Source organism: Embiotoca jacksoni, unplaced genomic scaffold (genome assembly GCF_022577435.1).
Source record: "Embiotoca jacksoni isolate LCO1_2020_lvr unplaced genomic scaffold, fEmbJac1.0.p SCAF_9, whole genome shotgun sequence".
NCBI classification, from domain to species: Eukaryota; Metazoa; Chordata; class Actinopteri; family Embiotocidae; genus Embiotoca; species Embiotoca jacksoni.
This window is the reverse complement of record NW_027185447.1, coordinates 3654999-3675563: the sequence shown is the minus strand read 5'-3', so window position 1 is coordinate 3675563 and position 20565 is coordinate 3654999. Positions and strand designations below refer to the sequence as shown.

General features: G+C 40.7%; 1 protein-coding gene across 2 annotated transcripts in view; it reads right to left on the bottom strand.

Moving 5' to 3' along the window:
• The window catches only part of prex1 (phosphatidylinositol-3,4,5-trisphosphate-dependent Rac exchange factor 1), an 88750-nt gene that overhangs the window by 46079 nt on the left and 22106 nt on the right, over window positions 1-20565 (bottom strand). For both annotated transcript variants that reach the window (XM_069140266.1, XM_069140267.1), the window contains exons 4-9: window positions 14431-14535; window positions 10684-10785; window positions 10196-10357; window positions 5597-5730; window positions 5154-5269; window positions 3322-3471 (exon numbers count right to left, since the gene is read on the bottom strand). In XM_069140266.1, coding sequence (XP_068996367.1) covers window positions 3322-3471; window positions 5154-5269; window positions 5597-5730; window positions 10196-10357; window positions 10684-10785; window positions 14431-14535 — 769 coding nt within the window. The remainder of the gene's footprint in view (window positions 1-3321; window positions 3472-5153; window positions 5270-5596; window positions 5731-10195; window positions 10358-10683; window positions 10786-14430; window positions 14536-20565) is intronic.

Genomic DNA, 20565 nt, shown 5'->3' with positions numbered 1-20565 from the left:
ATCTTGATTGTGTCGATTTGGTAACTATTATTCCTCTATTGTAAAGCAGAACATGTGAGGGCCCATTGTAAGACCCGCTGCCCCAGTAAAAGCTCCTCAGTGACTACACTGTTTGAGCTGCTTAACCTCATCGTGGGCTTTGATGAACTTCTGAACTGCACTGTGAGACTTTCTGACTCGGGCAGCTCAACTCTGCAGCACTGTGACTCCCTAATCTGCTTAACTCTGCTGAGGCAGATTGCACTACTAAACTTGAATGTAAAGTACTGTGTTTTAAGTTGCAATGTGATTGGAAAAGTACTTATATTGGTGACACCTGGAAAAAAAAAAAATCTACTGAAGAGTCTTTGACAAGTAAAAAAAAAAAGCCAGGCGTTCCTCTAGAGCTCTGACCCAGTCTATCAACCACCAAATTGCCATTGTGACATTGGGCTTTCTAGACTGGTTGGTCAACCTAACAAATCAGTAATTTCAACCTGTATAAAGGGCTATTTGTCATTCTCTTGTTGCCCTATTGGCATTATGGCTACAGCTTTTTTCTTTTCAAAGATTCACAATTACGATGACAACTAACAACTATAAACTGTTTTTATTATCAATTAACCAGCCAATGTTTATCTCTATGAAACAAGTCATAATTTTGTCTGTAAAATGGCAGTAAATAGAAAAGAAAAAAAATTGTTTTCAGGAGCAATTTCTAGAAATTGCTAGTTGTATCCTCCCTAAAGCATTCCTGCGGTGTCCAGCACAAACTATGCAATGATGTTGAAAACTAACAAACGCCTAATACAACTTAAACCATCTGAAGGCAGAATGTTGAGTGATGAGTTGGCGCTTCGACCAACTGAATTGAAGGGGGGGGTTCTGGGACAAACAATGTAAAAAGTTACACAGCTTATTCTCAAATCCAATTTTCCCCATTGAGTCTGTGGGGACCTCCGCTGGCAGCCTGTGATGGAGGTGGGGTTATATTACATTTGGCAGCAGCTGGAGTAGACTTAAACAATGACTGTCATTGAACAACAGACGGGGCTTGTCCAGCGCAGCGCCCCCACAGCTTCTGGTCCAGCTGTCGGAGTTTGTCTTGCATTGCTCCTCATCTTCCTGCGCTCACTGGCACAAGATAAAACCCTACCGACATTATCTGACCCACGCATGTTCCCCTAAACTTCCATAAAAAACAGTGATAAGACACAACACCTCCAGCTGGCAGCTGTTGAACAAGTCGTTCGGGACACATGTCCGACACAAGGAAGGATTGCAGCAGTACATCGAGAAAAAAAAGGTTGCATTAAATAAGGCGTGACAGCAAAAGTAATAATGCACTCAGGGCAAGAAGTGAAAAGAATCACTGCCAGGATTTATTGCAGAAAAATGTAGCGTTGCTGTCTAGACAAGAGCAGAGATGTTGAGCACACTGAAAGTAGAGTATGCTGCAGAGAGGGTAATAGAAGGGGAGAAAGTGGGGAAATTGGGCACTGTGACTGATCTGGCATCTGTTAGCCTCAGGTCGATTTCCGCCGGGTTGAAACTCTACACCACACGCTGCAGCACACTCCTCCGCACTTAGCCGTACTCTGGAAGCCTTTCATCACAGGATCAGATGCTGATAACATCAAACTCCGCTGTACACACTTACTTAAACGAGATCCAATTTATAAATCTAATTTAAAGAAAGTTCATGTTTTTGTTGATGATTGTCATCAGCTAAACTGCTAAACACACACACACACACAGACACACACACACACACACACACACACACACACACACACACACACACACACACACACACACACACACACACACACACACACACACACACACACACACAGCTGAGCATTCAGCCAAACCCTGGTCCGATAGCTTTAGGGGGATCCAGTTTTAATTGTTAGCTATCAATGCTATCAGGTGGCCTGTTGTGTACAGCCCCAAAATCTGGTCAAAGCCTTTCACACCGTCTAATGCACAGAGCAGAACAAAGGCAGATGGCCAGTGCTGAACAGGTGGGAACACATTTTGAGGCAAAAAGAGGGAAGGCACCAGTTGAAAGGAAAACAAGTGAAGGAGCAACAAGAATATCAGTTTACATTACTAATGTCAAATCAGTGGAAGTGGTGCTGAGACTCCGATTTACCATGAATGAATGAAGTCTATCTTTCAGAGGATTTTTAGGGGCGAGACAAAATACTTTTTTGATCCTCAGAACGTTAATCCAAATAAAAGTCCACAAAAAAATATTGATTCAGCATGTGGCTGCAACACTGAGGAAATTAAAACAAGTGTCTTTAGGTGTGTGCAAGACACAAACACTAGTATTACAGCAAAAATAGATGCAAATGAATTGAAGTGGATGTGTATGACGTAACAGTGTTTCACTTTCTTTGACCAGTAAATGCTATTTTAAGCACTTGACCAAGATACTGTTTTTAGCATTTCGGTTGTTTCTGAAAGAGACTTTTGAATTTCACTACCCAACAGGAGCTTTGACTAGTCAAACACCTCTGCTGCAGACTCTCTGAACGTGAAAAATACGATATTTTGTAGCAGCCTACCCGGCACGAGTCAACCGGACAAACACAGACGTCATGTCACCTATGCCTCTGTTGTATAAACAAAGGCAGGCAGCTTGTTCAAGGTGAGACATAGCCAGAGGACACAAACAGTGTATCCAGGTCATAGGTACGTCCACAGTCATTACTGCGTGCCAGCTGAGGTGCCTTGATCGTTTGTGCATCTAAAGGTGACACCAACATGCGGGGCAACGTACGAGCGTACAGGTGAAACCAACCAACTGAACGACTACGGATAGAAATCAGGAGTGTAAAAGCGCTAAAACTGGCACCCGGACAAAATACTATTCCCACTCTTTGAATTGAGAAGTGATCTCTAGGACGTGCAGCCCAACACTGCAATGGAGAGACATAACAGGAAAAGCACACGTGTAACAATAGTGATAGCATTACACTTAGAGAAGGTCCTGGTATCGTGCATGCTGCCACACAGAAACAGTTTAGTGGGACACTTAATACCAGAGTTATCATTAATAGTTTTTATTTCCACTTGTGGATATCCTTCTAGAGCCAAGTCAAAATGTATTCTTGGAAAGAAGGTCTGTGATCATGCAGCATGAAAGGTGGAGATGGAGCACAAAAGAATTTAGAGCATTGAAGTTCAAGAAGTCTGAAATAAATGATTGCACAGGGTTTCCGTGTAAAACATTTTTGATGGAGTATAAAATGGATTTCTTTCTGCTTTTGTGCTGTCAGTCCCATACACTAGAAGCATCATTAAAAATGGCCTTTAAAAAGTATTACTTACTCTCTCTCTGCTCACGCTCCTTCAAGATGGCATCCAGCCACTTCTGCTTGTCCTCTGCGTGTTTGGCCATGCAGACAAACCACTTGTTTTTAGCCGTGTTGTGGATCTTCCAGCCACTAGTCACCGTGTAGTTGTTGCTGTGATAGTCCGCTGGAAGGCAAAATATTAATTCATTTGAAAAAGGGAGGTCATCATTAAAAACATTAAAATACATTATTAAACTGAGGTTTCTTAGCTATTTTTGTTTAGGCTCAGCTGTTATTAACTACCAATATTATACCGGATGGGCCTAAAGGGTTCAGAGAATAATCCAATTCAAATGAAATGTTACATTTTAGATTATTTTTCTGGTCTTTTGTCAAGCTTGTTGTTTCTTCATCTCTTGTTCTCATGTTTTCATTGAGAACTTCAAACAAACAAACAAAACACACACACACACACACACACACACACACACACACTATGTAAACAGTGAAGTCAGTGGTAAGTAAAGTAATCAAACCACGCTTGTAAAGATGTTGTCGAAGTTAACATTAAAGTTATCTCTGCAGAGAATTTCCGACTCGAGGGAAGATTTATAAGCCAATTAAAAAGATAAACACGATGCACCGCGAGAGTAGTAAGAAAGCATCGTTTCACTGACTCAGCAAAAATCTCCCCTCGTACCCATTTCTAATTTTATCATCCATTTAGCTGCAGGTGAGCAGCCATTGAATAATGAATGGCCACTGGTAATGGGGTGCATTAGTCTCACCCTCGAAGGTCGTATAAATAGATGTGATACTTCAGGCCCTGCAGGGAGCAGCTTCTGATGTTCTTGGAGTGCAAGAAAGTGTGTTGAGACACACATACTACTGTGTTGACTCTCTTTTCAGTAATCAGCATAGAAAAAAAGGATTCTAGTACAATCTTGTAAGTAAATGCTGAGATCTGGTCAAGCAGCTTCAGAAGTGTATGAGTCAGAGAAGATGAGGGAATTTTTAATCAAACAGGTTGGCATTTAAGTCAGCTATTTCCCTTTAAAAATGCTCTGTTACCTATTATCATGTTTCCATTCAAGTTTTCTGCACTTTCCTACATTTAATATCTTTCATACAATCAGTTACATAGTCTCTGTTCTGAGTTCACGTGTGTATTTCCAACGTGGAACCCATGAGTTCTGCGAATAAGGCATGTTTTTCTTTGTGGTTTCCCTTTCAGCAACCTAAATGTGACAGCCAGCAGCCGACATGCACGAAAAAAAAAAAAGGTCATGTGAGCTTGCAAAATATTCTGAAGAGAGAGAGAAAAAAAAAAAGAACGCAGAAACATGTGAGAGGAAGGAAGACCAAGTGTTTCTATACCAGCGGACAGAGTGTACCAAGCCCAGCGAGGTGCCTCGCAACAAGAATCACAGGCAAACTGAGCCGAGTGATGGTGGTATCACTACCAGCCCACACGAGGTGTTTATCTCTGGCACAATATGAAGCGTGTCACCTAGCTTGGGTTGTTTTTGCACTTCAGCTTACATCAAAGGGTGGTCGCAAGCTACATCCTGTTTGAAACTAGGTGCAAGTACGATACTCCACCTAAACTGTCAACAAGTACCTGATTCATATCCAACCAACAGTTTGTAAACGGTTTCGTGAACGAAGTTGGGAAATGAAAAGTGAGCACTTTATGCAAATTGAAAGTATTGCGAGTCATTTTCTATATTTTCTGATATATCAAAGTAAGCAAACCAAGGGACTGAGTTACAGGGCATTGCATCAGATATAACTAGTGCCTCATGAGAGATGAGAGTTAAATCAATGGACTTACAGACAGTTTCCAAAGGTAACGCAAACACAAACCTGTTCCATCCTCAACATTTTCCACCTCCATCACCTCCGTGTTGATTCGGCCTCTGAACACATAGAGGGGCCCGTTGATAGACTTGGTCCTCTTGGTGGACTTCTTTCCAGAAACCCTAGAAGAAAAAAAAAACAGGGACAACACTGCGGTTACACTCGGCAGGGAAAACATCCGCTGATGCCAGTCGCAGCGCTGCGAAAAATAACCTGTGTGTGTAACAGATGCGGGTAAAGTAGCAGCAGACATGTGTTGGTGTTTTTGTTTTGCTTGCATGCTAATAATGTGTCCACACTAACAGGGAATGTGGACGTTTCCTCTAATTTTCCCTGTCTGGTCTACTTCCATTAGTCAGCCAATAAAAATATGTTTGAAAGCTCTCTTGTTCCTTTCTCCTTTGACACACAGTTTTGGTGGCTAGTTGAGCAGATGTTGCATTTCTCACCTGGACTTTCTCTTACAGTAAACCAAAAGGTTGTCAAACAGGAAGAAGACACGCTCCTGAATGTTTCCAGCTGAGATTTTGAGGAGATTTCCATGAAGCAGCAAATCTGTGCAGATATCTGTCAGGTTGGTTCCCTGAAGGAAAAAGAAAAGGATTATAGTTCACTTCACCAAACAGTCTTCATGGTCATGTGCAGCAGCTACAGTATATTTTATCTGAGCAGAGCATGGAAACTCTGTTAGCATTGTCAGTCCAACTTAGAGAGCTGTAAAGAAAACACTGTTGTCTGTATCAAAACGTAAGAGTTCATAACCTCAGTGAAACAATCACAAACCCAACTTTGACTTTGTGAACAATTTGTTTTCATTCCATCATCAATGATAGGAAACACAGCTGTCCTCCCCACCCCAAACTCGTTTTGTGTTTCTCTGCCAGGACAGTTAGTCTCTTGCTTGTCAATCATTGTACTTGTGACAAGCGACACCAAAAATTAGCATTATTGTGGTGGCAAGCAACACATACTTGCAGGAGAGATTCACACCAGAACTGTGAGGTTCTATCAAATGGAGTTTTCAGCAAATTTATAATGTGTTAAAGTCTGCAGTGTCAGGGCAGCCCCACAAAACTCTTACCTTGGCCTACATTTATTGTCCTTTAGGACAAACAAAGTATTTCATTCTCCTTTCAGGATGCAAACACACAAAAGCATCCCTACACCTAAAAATCCAGCTGTAAATACATAGAGGAAGAAGATGAGTCATAACATAGGACAGACTGGAGGCAGAAGTGCTTCAGTCTTCTTCTGATCCCTGCGGTCAAACCTGCTTTTTAAGATTTAAAAATTGTTATAAAAGTCTTGTCTCCTGCTGTGTACTTATTCAGACAGATGCTATTATGTTACCACCTTCACAGGGTGTGACGAGGTCTTGCATAAAAAGCCATTTCTCGTCAGCTATCAAACACACCACAACCTTTTAGGACTGAAACAACCTTTTCTTTTTATGCAACCGAATAAATGGCAGCGACAGAAACGACACACTGCTCTTTTTCAGTCATCACAATCGACCGTTAGAGACAGTTGTTCCTCCACTCAACACATGACCTACGTTCATGAATGAGATTAATTGTCTGAGTTATATTAATCACTGAAGATCCAGATGTGCCTGATTACTTTCTTCCTTATTTTAAATGTATTACTTAGAAAATGTACTTTAAGGAAAATTATCTAATAAGCCTTTTTGGTCTTTAATCTAGAACTGTTAGAAAACAATGTCTGGTTGAATGACCACAGCATGGTATCTAATCAACCTTTTCACAAAGTAACTCAACTTCAACATCAGCATCAACCATTAACATTATGTCCGCTTCATTATTTATAGAAAATTCATTTTTAAGTGTTTTCACATTTGCAGCTGGGGAACAGCAAACTGATTTCACAGATACACGTGAGCAACCCACACGCTCACATGTTCCGGCCCAAGTTGTGAATAACAATTGAAACTACTTCCTAATGTCAAAAATCTCAATGGAAATGCTAAAGGATTTAATTCAACCTGGATAACTATCCAGAGTCCCTGATCTGTTCACCAAAGCAGTCAAAACAAGGCTACCAAGAAGTAAAATAAAAGACGACTCATTACTCATTGTTAAACGGATCATTCCACTCCAAATCATCTGGAACTAAATATACCCATGTGTGGACTTGGGACAACCTCCTCCCTTTCAGCTCGCAGGATGCCCATCATCCCCCGCCACATCGCCACAGATCAGATTTGGACTTCACTGTTGTCTTTGATGTTTCTGACACGGGTCCACCAGAGACTTGTGGAAACCCCCCGTGGCCGGCCACACCCAGTCTTGGGCGTCCATAATTGATTCTCATGAGTATATATGCATGATGGATGTTCATAGTTCCAAGGTTCATGGAGAGAAAAATTATTCTGTGAGCTTTTCTTAAGGTGCATGACGACTGGTGGTGGTGGTGGTGGTGGTGGGGGTGGGGGGGTCGTGTTTCAGACAATCGATTCAACCTGATGTAATCTGCACCGAGCTGAGGTGGGGGTGGGAATATGTCTGTGGTGAGCTTGTACCTGCACATATGCAATGCATGTCTTGCAGTGTGAGTCTGCAGACATGTTTATGGTCATATAATGCATGTGTACACGTGCAACGCGGTGGTGATGTGTGTGTGTGTGTGTGTGTGTGTGTGTGTGCACGTGCACGTGCACATGCACGTGCACATGCACATGCACATGCACATGCACTGTATCTGAGCAGTCGTAATGTATGTAGGCCTAATTCGGCACTACTGACAGCTTCCTCCATTAGGGCTAGAGGTGATTAGCCTTTGAGAGTGTCTGGAGAGAGGGGAGAAGAGCGAGACTAATGCTGTTAGGTGGAAGGCTCTACAGGGGGGCAGGGTCGGAGTAAAGTGGCTTTCAGAGCTTCTACTTTAGTTGTTGAGAAAGAGAAAAGAGAAAAATTGGGGGGAAAAACGAGTCTGTTTGAGGCCTGAAATAATCAGAAATGCCTTCCTTTATAGTACAGTTGAAATTGGGATATAATTTTATGACTGATTTTTTTTTGTGTGACTGATATCATCAAAAAAATTATTAATAAATCACTCTAAAACTACTTGCTGTGGTCTGTGGATATATAGTGCATCCGGAAAGTATTCACAGCGCTTCATTTTTTTTCCACATTTTGTTATGTTACAGCCTTATTCCAAAATGGATTCAATTCATTTTTTTCCTCCAAATTCTACACACAATACCCCATAATGACAAAGTGAAAAAGTTAGTTTAAAATTTTTGCAAATCTATTAAAAATTAAAGCTCTCTGGAGAAGGTTTTCATCAAGGATGTCGCTGTACATTGCTGCATTCATCTTTCCCTCCATCCTGACTAGTCTCCCAGTTCCTGCCGCTGAAAAACATCCCCACAGCATGATGCTGCCACCACCATGCTTCACTGTAGAGATGGTATTGGCAGGTGATGAGCGGTGCCTGGTTTCTTCCAGACATGACGCTTGGCATTCAGGCCAAAGAGTTCAATCTTTGTTTCATCAGACCAGAGAATTTAGTTTCTCATGGTCTGACAGTCCTTCAGGTGCCTTTTGGTAAACTCCAGGTGGGCTGTCATGAGCCTTTTACTGAGGAGTGGCTTCCGTCTGGTCACTCTACCATACAGGCTGCTTGGTGGAGTGCTGCAGAGATGGTTGTCCTTCTGGAAGGTTCTCCTCTCTTCACAGAGCAACGCTGGATCTCTGTCAGAGTGACCATCGGGTTCTTGGTCACCTCCCTGACTAAGGCCCTTCTCCCCCGATCGCTCAGTTTGGCCAGGCGGCCGACTCTAGGAAGAGTCCTGGTGGTTCCAAACTTCTTCCATTTACGGATGATGGAGGCCACTGTGCTCATTGGGACCTTCAATGCTGCAGACATTTTTCTGTACCCTTCCCCAGATCTGTGTCTCGATACAATCCTGTCTCGGAGGTCTACAGACAATTCTTTGGACTTCATGTCTTGGTTTGTGCTCTGACATGCACTGTCAACTGTGGGACCTTATATAGACGGTATGTGTCTTTCCAAATCATGTCCAATCAACTGAATTTACCAGGTGGACTCCAATCAAGTTGTAGAAACATCTCAAGGATGATCAGTGGAAACAGGATGCACCTGAGCTCAATTTTGAGTGTCATGGCAAAGGCTGTGAATACTTATGTACATGTGATTTTTTTCGTTTTATATTTTTACTAAATTTGCAAAAATTGCAACAACAACAACAAAAAAAAAACTTTTTTCACGTTATCATTATGGGGTATTGTGTGTAGAATTTTGACAGAAAATTTTGTGCAGACCATATTTGGTATGTATCTTCCTGCCAATGTACCCAAGCTAAGAGACCATTTATTGTTGTTTGTTGTTAAATACACTTATCAGAGTCAAATTGTGATTTTTCTGTGCAGAAAAGGGAGAGAAGGGGTCAATTTTGGCAAGCAGGTAGTGGGATGTCACTGTGGGGCCCAGTCTGTGGTTCCATCCTTCAATCTCCTCCTCTCTCCCCATGGTACAACCCTCCCAGTGCATGTGAGGCTACAGCTCTGCTTCTTAGCTCTCTTCTGATTGGGCAGCGAGCCCATTGGCATCCCCCTCGGCACCCTGTGTGGGTGGATTGTCCCATTGGTGCCCGCTAAGACAAGGCTTCTGTTGTGGTGGGTGAGGGAGGCGTGAAAAATGCACTGGACCCTTCAATCGGCTCCCAAGCCCCGTCCGCGGCCCCTGCGCTCAGAGCAGTAATTTGCAATAGAGCTTAACTGTTAGGATGGTGATGGCTGAGGTTTTTCTAAAACAAGTCGAGCTCTTTGGGTTGTGGTTATGTAACAGGACTTTCTCTTTTCTTCCGTTTGCAGAAGCTTTGAGGGAAATGTGGTTATGTTGCATTTCAGGATGCTCTAATACGAGTGTATTCATCAAGATTCTCTTCTGTCTCTCTGTCTTTCAATTTCTATCCTCTAAATGTCACAGCACTAAACCGAGTCGCCGCATGATGACGGTCTCCAGTTTTCTCACAAACCCTTTCTCATTCTCTTTCTCATTCTCACCTCCCAGCCCTCGATGTGGGACTGCAGCTGTTCGAGAGCCTCCAGTTTCTCCATCTGCCTTTTGGTCTCATTGATGTTAGAGCAGACAGCCTTCATGGACTGCAGAGCCTCCTCCACTGCTGGATAATCTGCGTGCTTCTTAGGAGTTCTCTTCAGCAGCTCCTACATTGTGGAAAGAGGAGGTTTAAAAGATAAACTGCAGAATTTACAGAAGCAGGCACATCAAAATATCCAGTCGAACAAGAAGGTAAAGTAGTGTGTGAACTATATAATCAAAATTTCCCTCATGAGTCTCAAACTTGCCACCCCCAACACTAAAAGGTGGGTGCCTGTCTGGCCAAATAATAAATGAGTCACTACAGATGCATTTTGTTCTTTTTCACTTTATCCATGTAATGAAGTCTCAGATGAGAATATGCTAATTGTCTGCAGTGTGATATGACAAACAAAGCTGTTGTTATTATTTGACGTCACTGTAGCAGCTGTACCTTCAGCAGCAGAGGGTACTTGCAGATCCTCTGAATGGGAGTGAGAAGGTAGCCCTCCAGGGGAATATCTGTGCTTTTCTTCCCTCCGAGTAGCATACAGTGCTTAAGAAAAGAAAGAAAAACAGATTATTTTAAACTACTGTACACATAAATATATAAAAATACATAAGAAATTATGGATTATATGTGTACAGAGAAAAAGAGGCTGTTGGAGGAGAAAACGTGCTGCAGAGTCCCATTTTGTCCGTTTTTGTTTGCTTTACTTCCTTTTAGCAAACACGTTTCCACTGAAAATCTCTGCAACGCTGGGTTACCCGTGAAAGAGAATTAAAGGTCTCATAATCAGATTTTCATTTCTTTTCTTATTATAAAGCAGGCCTGGGTGCTAGATAAATACTGTGAAGATGTCAAAATACTCAATTCACAGATGCACACATCTCGTATTCATCAACTGTGCCACTTGGAAAAGATGTTTGGCCGTATGTAAGTTTGTGATGTCACAGACTCACTGATTTAGTAAGTTTGCCCTCAGCAAGGTCCACAGTCCAAAACATTTTATGTGAAAGAAAACACAGAGTGGTCATTACATCGTGGAGCTGGCAAGACCGAATAGATCCTGTGATTGGCCTGCGGTGTGCTGCTCAGAAAAGATTCAGCCAATCAGAAGAAAGGGTCACTGATGGTAGAGTGCCTTAAAGACACAGAGACAAAACAGTCTGTTCTCGATACAGCTCCAGAGAAGCTCAAGAAAGGAAATTTAAAACTATGTTGAGTGGATTTTTGGTACTTAAAAACACAAAAAATATATATTTAAGACTCCAAATAAAATATTGGAAAAGTGTGAAACATGGGACCTTTAAAGATTAACAAGAATTTGTATGTAATTTCTTCATTAACTCTTTCAATCTTGGATCAGTTACAGAGTGGAAGAGTACACGTAACTTTTCCATAGTTGCTGTATAAAACTTTTTAAACTATTTTTTATTTAAGACAGCACCTGTTTGAAACCTGTTTTGGAGCATCGGCAGACGTTTTCTTTATTGTTTCATTCCTTTTGAATTGTTCCAGCAGTAAACAGACTTTAATTGACTATTGTTGTCATTTCCATTCAGTCACAGACTGTTGCACCGGCAGTTCATCAATAAGGGTCCAGGTGCAGCAGAATAATCGGCTTCTCTGTTTGTCTCTGAGCAAAGCCTTAGGTGTGGTACGATTTCCATTTGTCTAATGTTTTACTGTTTCTACAGATTGAGACATGTGTAATTGTGGAACAAATGTTTTGCTGCCTTTGAAATGGCATCGAACCAATACGGTGTGATTTCAAATTGAATCGTCATGCAGGCCTTTTTGGTTCATTTTGAAAATGCAGTAATATATATTTGTTTCTTCCTTTCGCATTACATTACAGTATACTTAGCTATTACAACAGTTGCAGCGGTAGTTGGCAGAAATTGACCACATCACATTAGCTTTGTTTAGCTATTATCAGTAGAACTGTCTGTTCTGATTCAGCTGCATTTTGAGAATTAGTTTGATGCCGGGGTTGTTTTTTTTACATCTCCAGTGTACTGCCCTGTGTGCTTATGTGCAATGTTTTGATTTTAACATTGTAATTCATATAAATCCATGGAGTATGATGGTGCCACTAATTTTATGCATACCCAAACATCACTCTTTGTTTCTGGTCTGACCCACTGGATGTAGAATGCAGGTATAAGCCTGCCATTGGTCGACTATTTCAAGTCATCATTGTCCTTCCCTTACACTATCTGTGTGTGACTGTTTTCAAAACAAACCTTTGGCCTTTCAGCAAGGATGTTGTGTACCACCAGCTGGAGCATGTACCACAGTTTGCAAATTGCTGTCTTAGATGAAAGCAACAGCCAAGAAATTAAATTTAATAAAGAATTCAGGGTCATTTTATGGTGGTTTGATTAGAGACAAAACTCTAAAATGCCCAGATGATGTGGGCTTTAAGCTGCTGCCCCCCACATCTAGTTGAAAGGAGGGTTTTCTTCAGAAGTGGAGGGGGGGGTTACAGTTGCAGACATGGTTTCACTACGCCTTACATTTTGTTGGATCGCAAGCAGCCAGTATTCTACTGTATGAGCTCATGGGATGAGATGAAAGATCAAAGGCAGCCATGCAGATAAACCACTTGAGTGCTCTCCAGTGGGAAGGAAGGCAGGAGATCAGTTTAGAGCATTGCAATCATATGGCAAATCCTTTCAAGTCTACCCAGAGCAGGAGAGAGGCCGCCGGGATGTGTGTAGAATTTTTGATGACAAAAAAAAAAGAATGCAACTTTAAAATTCCAGATTCCAAATATATTAATCTCTCATCTGTCGCATTTCTCTCCCACACCCCATTTCTTTAAACAATTTCTCGAGATTTCCCTTCTCTCTCTCATCTTCTGCTTGCGTGTAATCTGCCAGCCTTGAAGCCAGAATTCCCTCTGCTCTTCACTCTGACCTCCTTTTCTCATCTCTTCCAAATGCAATTAACACTTCATTTTTACGTACAATTTCAGAAGCTTCCCCTCATTGTGTCATTCAATTAGCATGGAAATTGTTTAATCCAGAAAAAAAAAAAAAAAAAAAAAACTTTCCAAAGGAATTAAAAACAGCTGAAGAGAAGGCAATGGAATATAATATTGCACTGCCATTAATTACAAGTATCTGCAGTCGGCACCGATTAAAAACATACATTTTAATTCGGTATTCTCTGCTCTTCTAAAAAAGAAGTCCAATATCTTAAATAGATAATGTTTAGAATTTCTTTCTGAATTTTACTGACTCACTCCTGTTTCTATTTTGCTGGTTGTTGCTACACAAAACACAAGAGCTCATCCAATATTAGAGATTTAACTGAGCAGGTCTGACAACTGCTTTAACACATAACCAGATGTTGTGTAGCAACTTTCTTTTGGAAGCATCGGTGTCACGTAAGACCTGACCAATTAATGACTGCACGACTGGGCCAGGAGGAGCTTCAAGCCAAAGCATACGGCAACACTCTGATCCCCCTGTTTCCAGTCCTGTGGATCAGAATAATGCCATGGAAGCAAACCATCAGGCAGCAAACAAACGTGGGTCCTCAGATCTCTTGGCCAATCCCCCCCCCCAAAAAAAAAAAAAATGCTGCCAACACTCCACAGCTGGCTAGCCCTGAATCTGCAGATGAGTTCATTGGTTGGGTTCCCCACTCAAAAGGCCCCCTTCGCCATTCTTGAGTTCATTGTCCCGGACCCAAAGGTTTAAGTGTCAAAACACGGAAACAGCTGGCAGCGGAAACACTACAATGCACAAAAGCAACCTTGATGGCGGTTGCATCCTGTCCCGGCAGGAAGAACCCTCTGACCTTGTTATGGTTTCTGCCCCTTTATTCAAGTGTTAACATGGAAATGGAGGTGATACGATGGAAGGAAGAAGGAGGAAGGGGGGTGGATAGATGACAGAAAAAAAGCAATAAGAGAGAGGAGGCTGAGATCCCAGGAAGAAAATGAGGTGAGAGGATTATGTAGACTGTTTTTCCACCACAACAAGAGAAAAGGAGACATAAAACTTGTGTGGCATAAAATAATGGAAACATGGAGATTTTTTTTTATTTCCATAATTAAGATTAGAGAAGTCAGAGTCATTCATAGCGGGAAGAGGAAGGAAGCCAATTAAAATGCAGAAGAAAGGCAGATTTTATGACTCCAGGAGAAGAGTAGCGAGGCAGAGGGGAGGAGTTGGAGTGTCTTACCAGTAGGAAAGTCCTGATGTTGGGGATCTTGTTGAGCTCCATGAGAAGCCGCAAAGCCTTCTCATGGTTACTGCAGTACTCGCCATAGACTGAGAAACGGTCCTTCTGCAAAGTCGAAGAAAAACACAGGTCAGGACTGCAAGCCAGGGCATTGATACCGTATTTCAGCAGTTTACAGCCGTGAAAAATCCACAAAGCTGAGAAGAGGAGGTTTGACAATGCAGAGCAGAAACTGGGGAGAAGTTTAATCAGATTCAGTCGCTCTATTGTGAGGAAAGTGGTGGATAACCTCCCTTTCATGACTCTATTCTTATCAGAAGAATGCCTGAAGCTACAGATGGAGATTTAGACTCTCTTTCTGGCTTTTAAACTGCACTAAAATATTAGCATCGCGGAATGTAGTGAGTACCAGTTGTAAATGCTGATCTAAGGTCGGTATATCAGAGAACCCCACTGACATTGAACTGACACACAGCAGCACAAGTTTATTGTGGTAATGCTAATAAGTTTAATACTACTGTATATACACAGGGAATTGTGCTTCAGAGCTACTCCTCCTCCTACTATGTCATAATGTAAATATTAGAGCTAATGGCAATTTTAAACACATAAAAAGAGACGAGCTACTTTTAAGGGCACGACCGATTTATTGTCTCGACCACAGATGGTCTTCCTCAGGTGAAAGAATACATTAAAACTATACATTAAAAGCTACATAATACCCTGCTTTGAATGGAGAACTTGATTATCTCCTTTTCTGTAATTTTTGCTTTGTGTATTGTTTTTCTTTGGGCATCTGGGTCCTTTTAAAAGGTTATTTATAATTGAAAGTGTGTATGTACTGAAAACTCATTGGTCCATATTGATCTTGTGACTACTATTGGTGTAAGACACAGGCCAAAGGCAACCATATTGTACTTTGCATGATGAAGGCTTTCATTGCTCAGACTTGTAGGCATGTCTTTAACTGTGATTAAATAGCCATGAGATATTCAAGTTTTTTTTTTTTTTTTTTTTTTAAATCATTATCTTCTTGACTACCTCAGATTTCTTCAAACAAACTGGTTTGATCCCCGAACTGAAGAATCCCAGAGGGACACAATTTGCAATCTCGTGCAGAACTCGTGCTGAACTCCACGCAGGCTGTTTTTTAAATTATACAGGATATATGTTTACTTCTTTACCTTTAGAAGGACCTCTGTCATTACTTTGATACTTCTCATCAGTAGAATGATATTTGCATAATACTGGTAGTCAAGTAGTTATTTTGATGAATAATTTGTATTTCTACATACCTGCTTTCACAGAGTAACTGTACTTTTATTGCCTACCTTTAATCATGCGAGAGCGTAACTACGACAATTTCCACTGCAAAAATCATAACCCTCACAAAACCTCAAATTCGTATGCACTGGCATTCATCGACATCCTTTGTCACACTTCTCTTTTTTAAAGTTGTCTACGTCACTGTGGAAATAAATAAACCGCATGCAAAGATAGAGCAGTTCCTCTTTGTCTTAGGTGATAGCATCACACTGTGCAACAAGACAGAACATCCCTTAATACAGAAGCTTTTGTCAATCTGCCATTTAGTCTTCTTTACAATACGTAATACAACCGCGGCCAGTGGACATACAGCGCAGCCTGAAATACATTATTCATGCAGCGTCCTGTAGATAACAATGTACACATAGTATCATGGCTGCAGTTGAATTTACACCCTGCAGCTGATTGAAGCCTATTGTGTCTGTATGCTGTGGTAGATAGGATGTGAAACTGTGTGCATGCTGGGGTCTAATCTCGAGGTCTAGAAATTGAAACTGTAATCTGAAACAACCTAGTAAGTGAAATCCAAAACTGCAGGTGCTTTGACGTCGCGTTCAACCTTAACTGAAACACTACTGCCTGAAGGCTTTGCATTTGAAGTTGGCCTGGCTATTATGCTACAAAGACATAAACAATACTCCTTTATTGTGATAAATGAGGCCCAAGAGTATCTTTGAATAGTTTTTATGAGTTAAAAAAAAAAAAAAAAAAAAAAAAAAAAAAACTTTAAAATAACAAATGATTGCCAAACCAGCATCCTGTACCAACACGGATGTGCAAAATAACTATGCGAGTGGTTCAACTCCCCCCCCCCCCCCACACAAACCCAGCTCCATACCGTATGTCACTGCTTAGTGCATGTGTCTGTTTTACATGGCAAGCTAACAGCTCATTTTATTGAGCTATGTGTCTCCGTTCCATTGACCAAAAGGAACTGAAAGTCTTTGGTGGATGTGTAACACAAGTGAGCAGCACAATGTAAACGGTGGTCAGTTTTTACGACACAGGCAGGAACACAAACACACACCCAGAGCCACGTTTGACAGGGGACTCCAGTCCAAAGCACCACTGGGAGCAGCAGCTGTGCCGGCATATGGCGTGAAACCCCTGATACTGTCAGACTGACTCAGAGCAAAACACAGACAGAGGAATCATTTTAGCTTTTTTGATCATATATACAAAGCAGTCTGACAGCAGTAACAGATTCTGGATGCATGGGTAAAACAATAAATTGTTTTTCTGTCCATCTACTCATGTATATTTAACACTATTCATTAGACCTACTAAATAAGCTATGGTTTCTATTCATTAAGTACAGATTTAAAATCATTAAGGTTGTATTTACATGATGGCTTTTGCACTGTAGCACTCTATAATAAAAAGGCAGGCTCCCTATTCATCTTAAAAATACCACTCAGTCAGGAACAAATGCAGGGTTGTGTGACAATAAAGCTGGTTATGGCCCCGTGTGTCCACAGCAGCAAGCCAAATGCTCCAAATATCAAATATGTGCATGGATGCATAACATGCAACATGTGCAAGTGACTTTTGTATCTTCAAGCAACCCTGTTTTGTTCCAAAACAGTCAGAAACTTGCTTGTATGCTTACAAAAGTAGCTGATGGTAATATATATATATATATATATATATATATATATATATATATATATATATATATGAAAACATTAAAAAAAAAACATTAGCATGGTCCTTTAAAGTCTTACTTCAACCAGAGTTGGCAACTAAAAACATCCTTTCCTACAGGCTGCTACCAGGGGTGTAGTGCTATTTGTTGAAGTGCAGGAACACACCAGAACATAATTGTGGCTTGTTTCTAAGGTTGCGTAATCACTGTGGTGGCAAGTTTACATACAATAGCCAACAATGTCACTTAGATAATTAAATCCCTTCAATTGAATGAACTCCAAGAGAATCCTGCTATTTTTAAAGGTTGTCCCAATAACTCCTCTAAAGTGTGATTGTCCTATTTCAGTCACAACACATTATTGCAAATGTTTCACAAAAAAAGCCTTGTTAAGAAATTAAGTGTTAATTTAAACACTTGAGGGCTTTTCATTTGAAATGGATACAGGAAGTGTTGAGTAACACATAATGTGGTAACTTTAACAGGGCAAACGGTAGCGGATCAAAATGATGCTTCGAGTTGACATCGTGATTTAATCAATGTGCCTCAAATGTCAATATGAAAACTTTGACCATTTCCTTTTACTGTCTCTCTTGCATCACATTTGCTTTAGAGAGGATTGGATCTTGAAGTACTTAAAATTTTCTAATAAATCTCATCTGGGTAAAGAGAACCGTAAACATTTGTATTTCTCACTTGGGAAACTAAAAAGTGGTGGAGCTTTGTTCCTTTGGCTGCTACTCATTAAACCAGTAAAGCAAACACAACATGTATTCTCACTGTCTGCTTCCCCCAATTATTTAGCAAAGATTGCATAACTGTACGAATGTACTCAACTTGCCCCGGCTGTGAAATGTAGCTGTAAACAGACTGATGTTCTGATGCATCAGCATCCCAGCGAGTTTCACAGTATCCCACACAACTTTTTGAGCTTGCTTGTACCAGAACTGAATTGTTCCAGGCTATTGTAGGAAGAGTATAAAACACACAGAGCAGCTCACAAACAGACAACTTGAGCATGCTGACTGTTAAAGGAGTGTTTAGGGGCATGTAAATGTAGCCTCTGTGTATCAGTTTGCACTCATGATCCTCCTGCATGTGTTCAGCAGCTGAACCTGAAATAACCATTTCAGCTCTCAATCACCATCTGCAATTGAGCCGCTGTGCTCGCACAAACAGCGTGTCTCTTTGCAGCAATGTTTACAACTAAAGTCCCACTCCGAGGTATTTCCTTTCCTCAGGTGACAACAACTACACAGTCAATTCAGGGACCCCTTAAAGTAGCTTATAACTACAACCAAAAGGTGAAGCTTTTAATTTCGGGGGAGTTTTAACACCACGACGACTCTGAGAGACTGAAAGACATCAGTTGTACCCAGAATAGCTCAAAGACTTTGCTTGTTCCTTTGATAAATACACGCCTGTATTTGAATTCTTCATCACTGGAATGTTATTGCAGAGGTTGGATGAGAGGGTAGTATCACACACGCCGAGGAATCACGACAACTCAAAGCATAATGGGCGTAGTTCAGAGAGTTCAGAAAATGCATAATGACACGACTGTTGCTTCTTGCACGGTCCTCATATATACACTCCCCAAAATAGAGCAAATATTGATGTCTCTGATTTCTCCTCTAACATGAGTCACTTTTTCACCTCTGCAGAGTCTGAATAAGTCGACCAAAGTCTTTAAACAAGGGCTTAACATCTGTGTGTGTGCATGTTTGGTCAAAGGAAAGGCACATACTCAGAATTTTTGCCTCTAGTTCGGAAGATAAACACGAATTTGTTAAAACTGCACAATGTGTTCTATTCATTTAAACATGTAACATCTCTATCCTGGTTAAGAAGATTTAAGATGAGAAACAGCTCTACTTTTTTTTTTTTTTCTATTCAAAATCTGACTGGTGCACTTTTCTGTGCAACTGCAGATTCCCAAACCATCTTGACTTTGAATAGCAAAGAATCTTCCCATTTTTCTTCCCCTAAGTGTGAGTGGCAGACAGTCTTGCGGAACAATGTGGGAGGTTAATCAAATCCCAGTCATGGTGTTGACCTCTGGTTGAGGTCAAGGGCTACGGCTGGAGGCCAGCAGACGGGGCGAGCTGATTGGCTGAGGGGTGTCAGTGCTGAAGGAGACAAAGGTCACGGGTAGGGAAGTGTAATGGATACACGGTTAACAAAGAAGGTGTGTGGGAAGCTCAGTACCTCAAAGGAGAAAACACACAAACACAGAGGAACATATTATCAGACACACAAACAAGTAAACACAAACATGAATGAATGCAAAAAAAAATATATATATATATACAATTGATTTAACATTTTGTACGACAAGCCAGGCAATATTTGATTATTTTTTTGTAAACAAAGCCAATGAAAAGACCAAACTAACCATGCAACATAAACTACAGTATGTGTGGAGTTTTTGGACAAAGATTGAGGTCTGTTGCATAAAGCCCTAGATACAGAAACAAAACTTTTTTCAGGATCAATTTGTTCTCTTTTGGTTTTTCTGTGGAAGTGGTTGTCAATCAGAAAAATAAACACAACCGTATTCATATCCTTAATCGAGCAAATGTTCTCTGGTTGCAGCTTTTAAATGTGATGATTTACTGGCTTTTTGTATCTTTAATTTTATTCTATAGCAAATAATTCTATCATCCAGAATTGTAAACTGAATATTTTTTTGCTTTTGGGTTGGTGGACAGACAAGCAAGCTATTCTAAAATGTCACTTTCATAATCACTATCATATTTCAGCCTTTTCTGACATTTATTGACTGACTAATACATTAACTGAAAATACCTGATATTTAAATTAGGTTTGATTTGAAGTATGTTTTAAATGACACTATATTTAAAAGCACTGTACTGAAATATTACTTCGACAACATAATTGTGACAAAGATATGTATTGCTTTAATTGCTATTTAACTGCATTTATTGCTATGACTCATAATCATATCTGAAATTAATATCCAATCCTGGTTTGAGTCAGTAAGGGTATTTTCTGTCTATACTGACTTAATTTCCGGGAAACAGAAATTATTAGGAGACAGACAATAGTCCATTTTTAACAAATGAGTTCAGTTAGAAATCAAAGCCCTTGCAGCTTCCCTGCTACCCATCAAGTCGGCCCTCTCTGTATTTCCCCGTCTGATC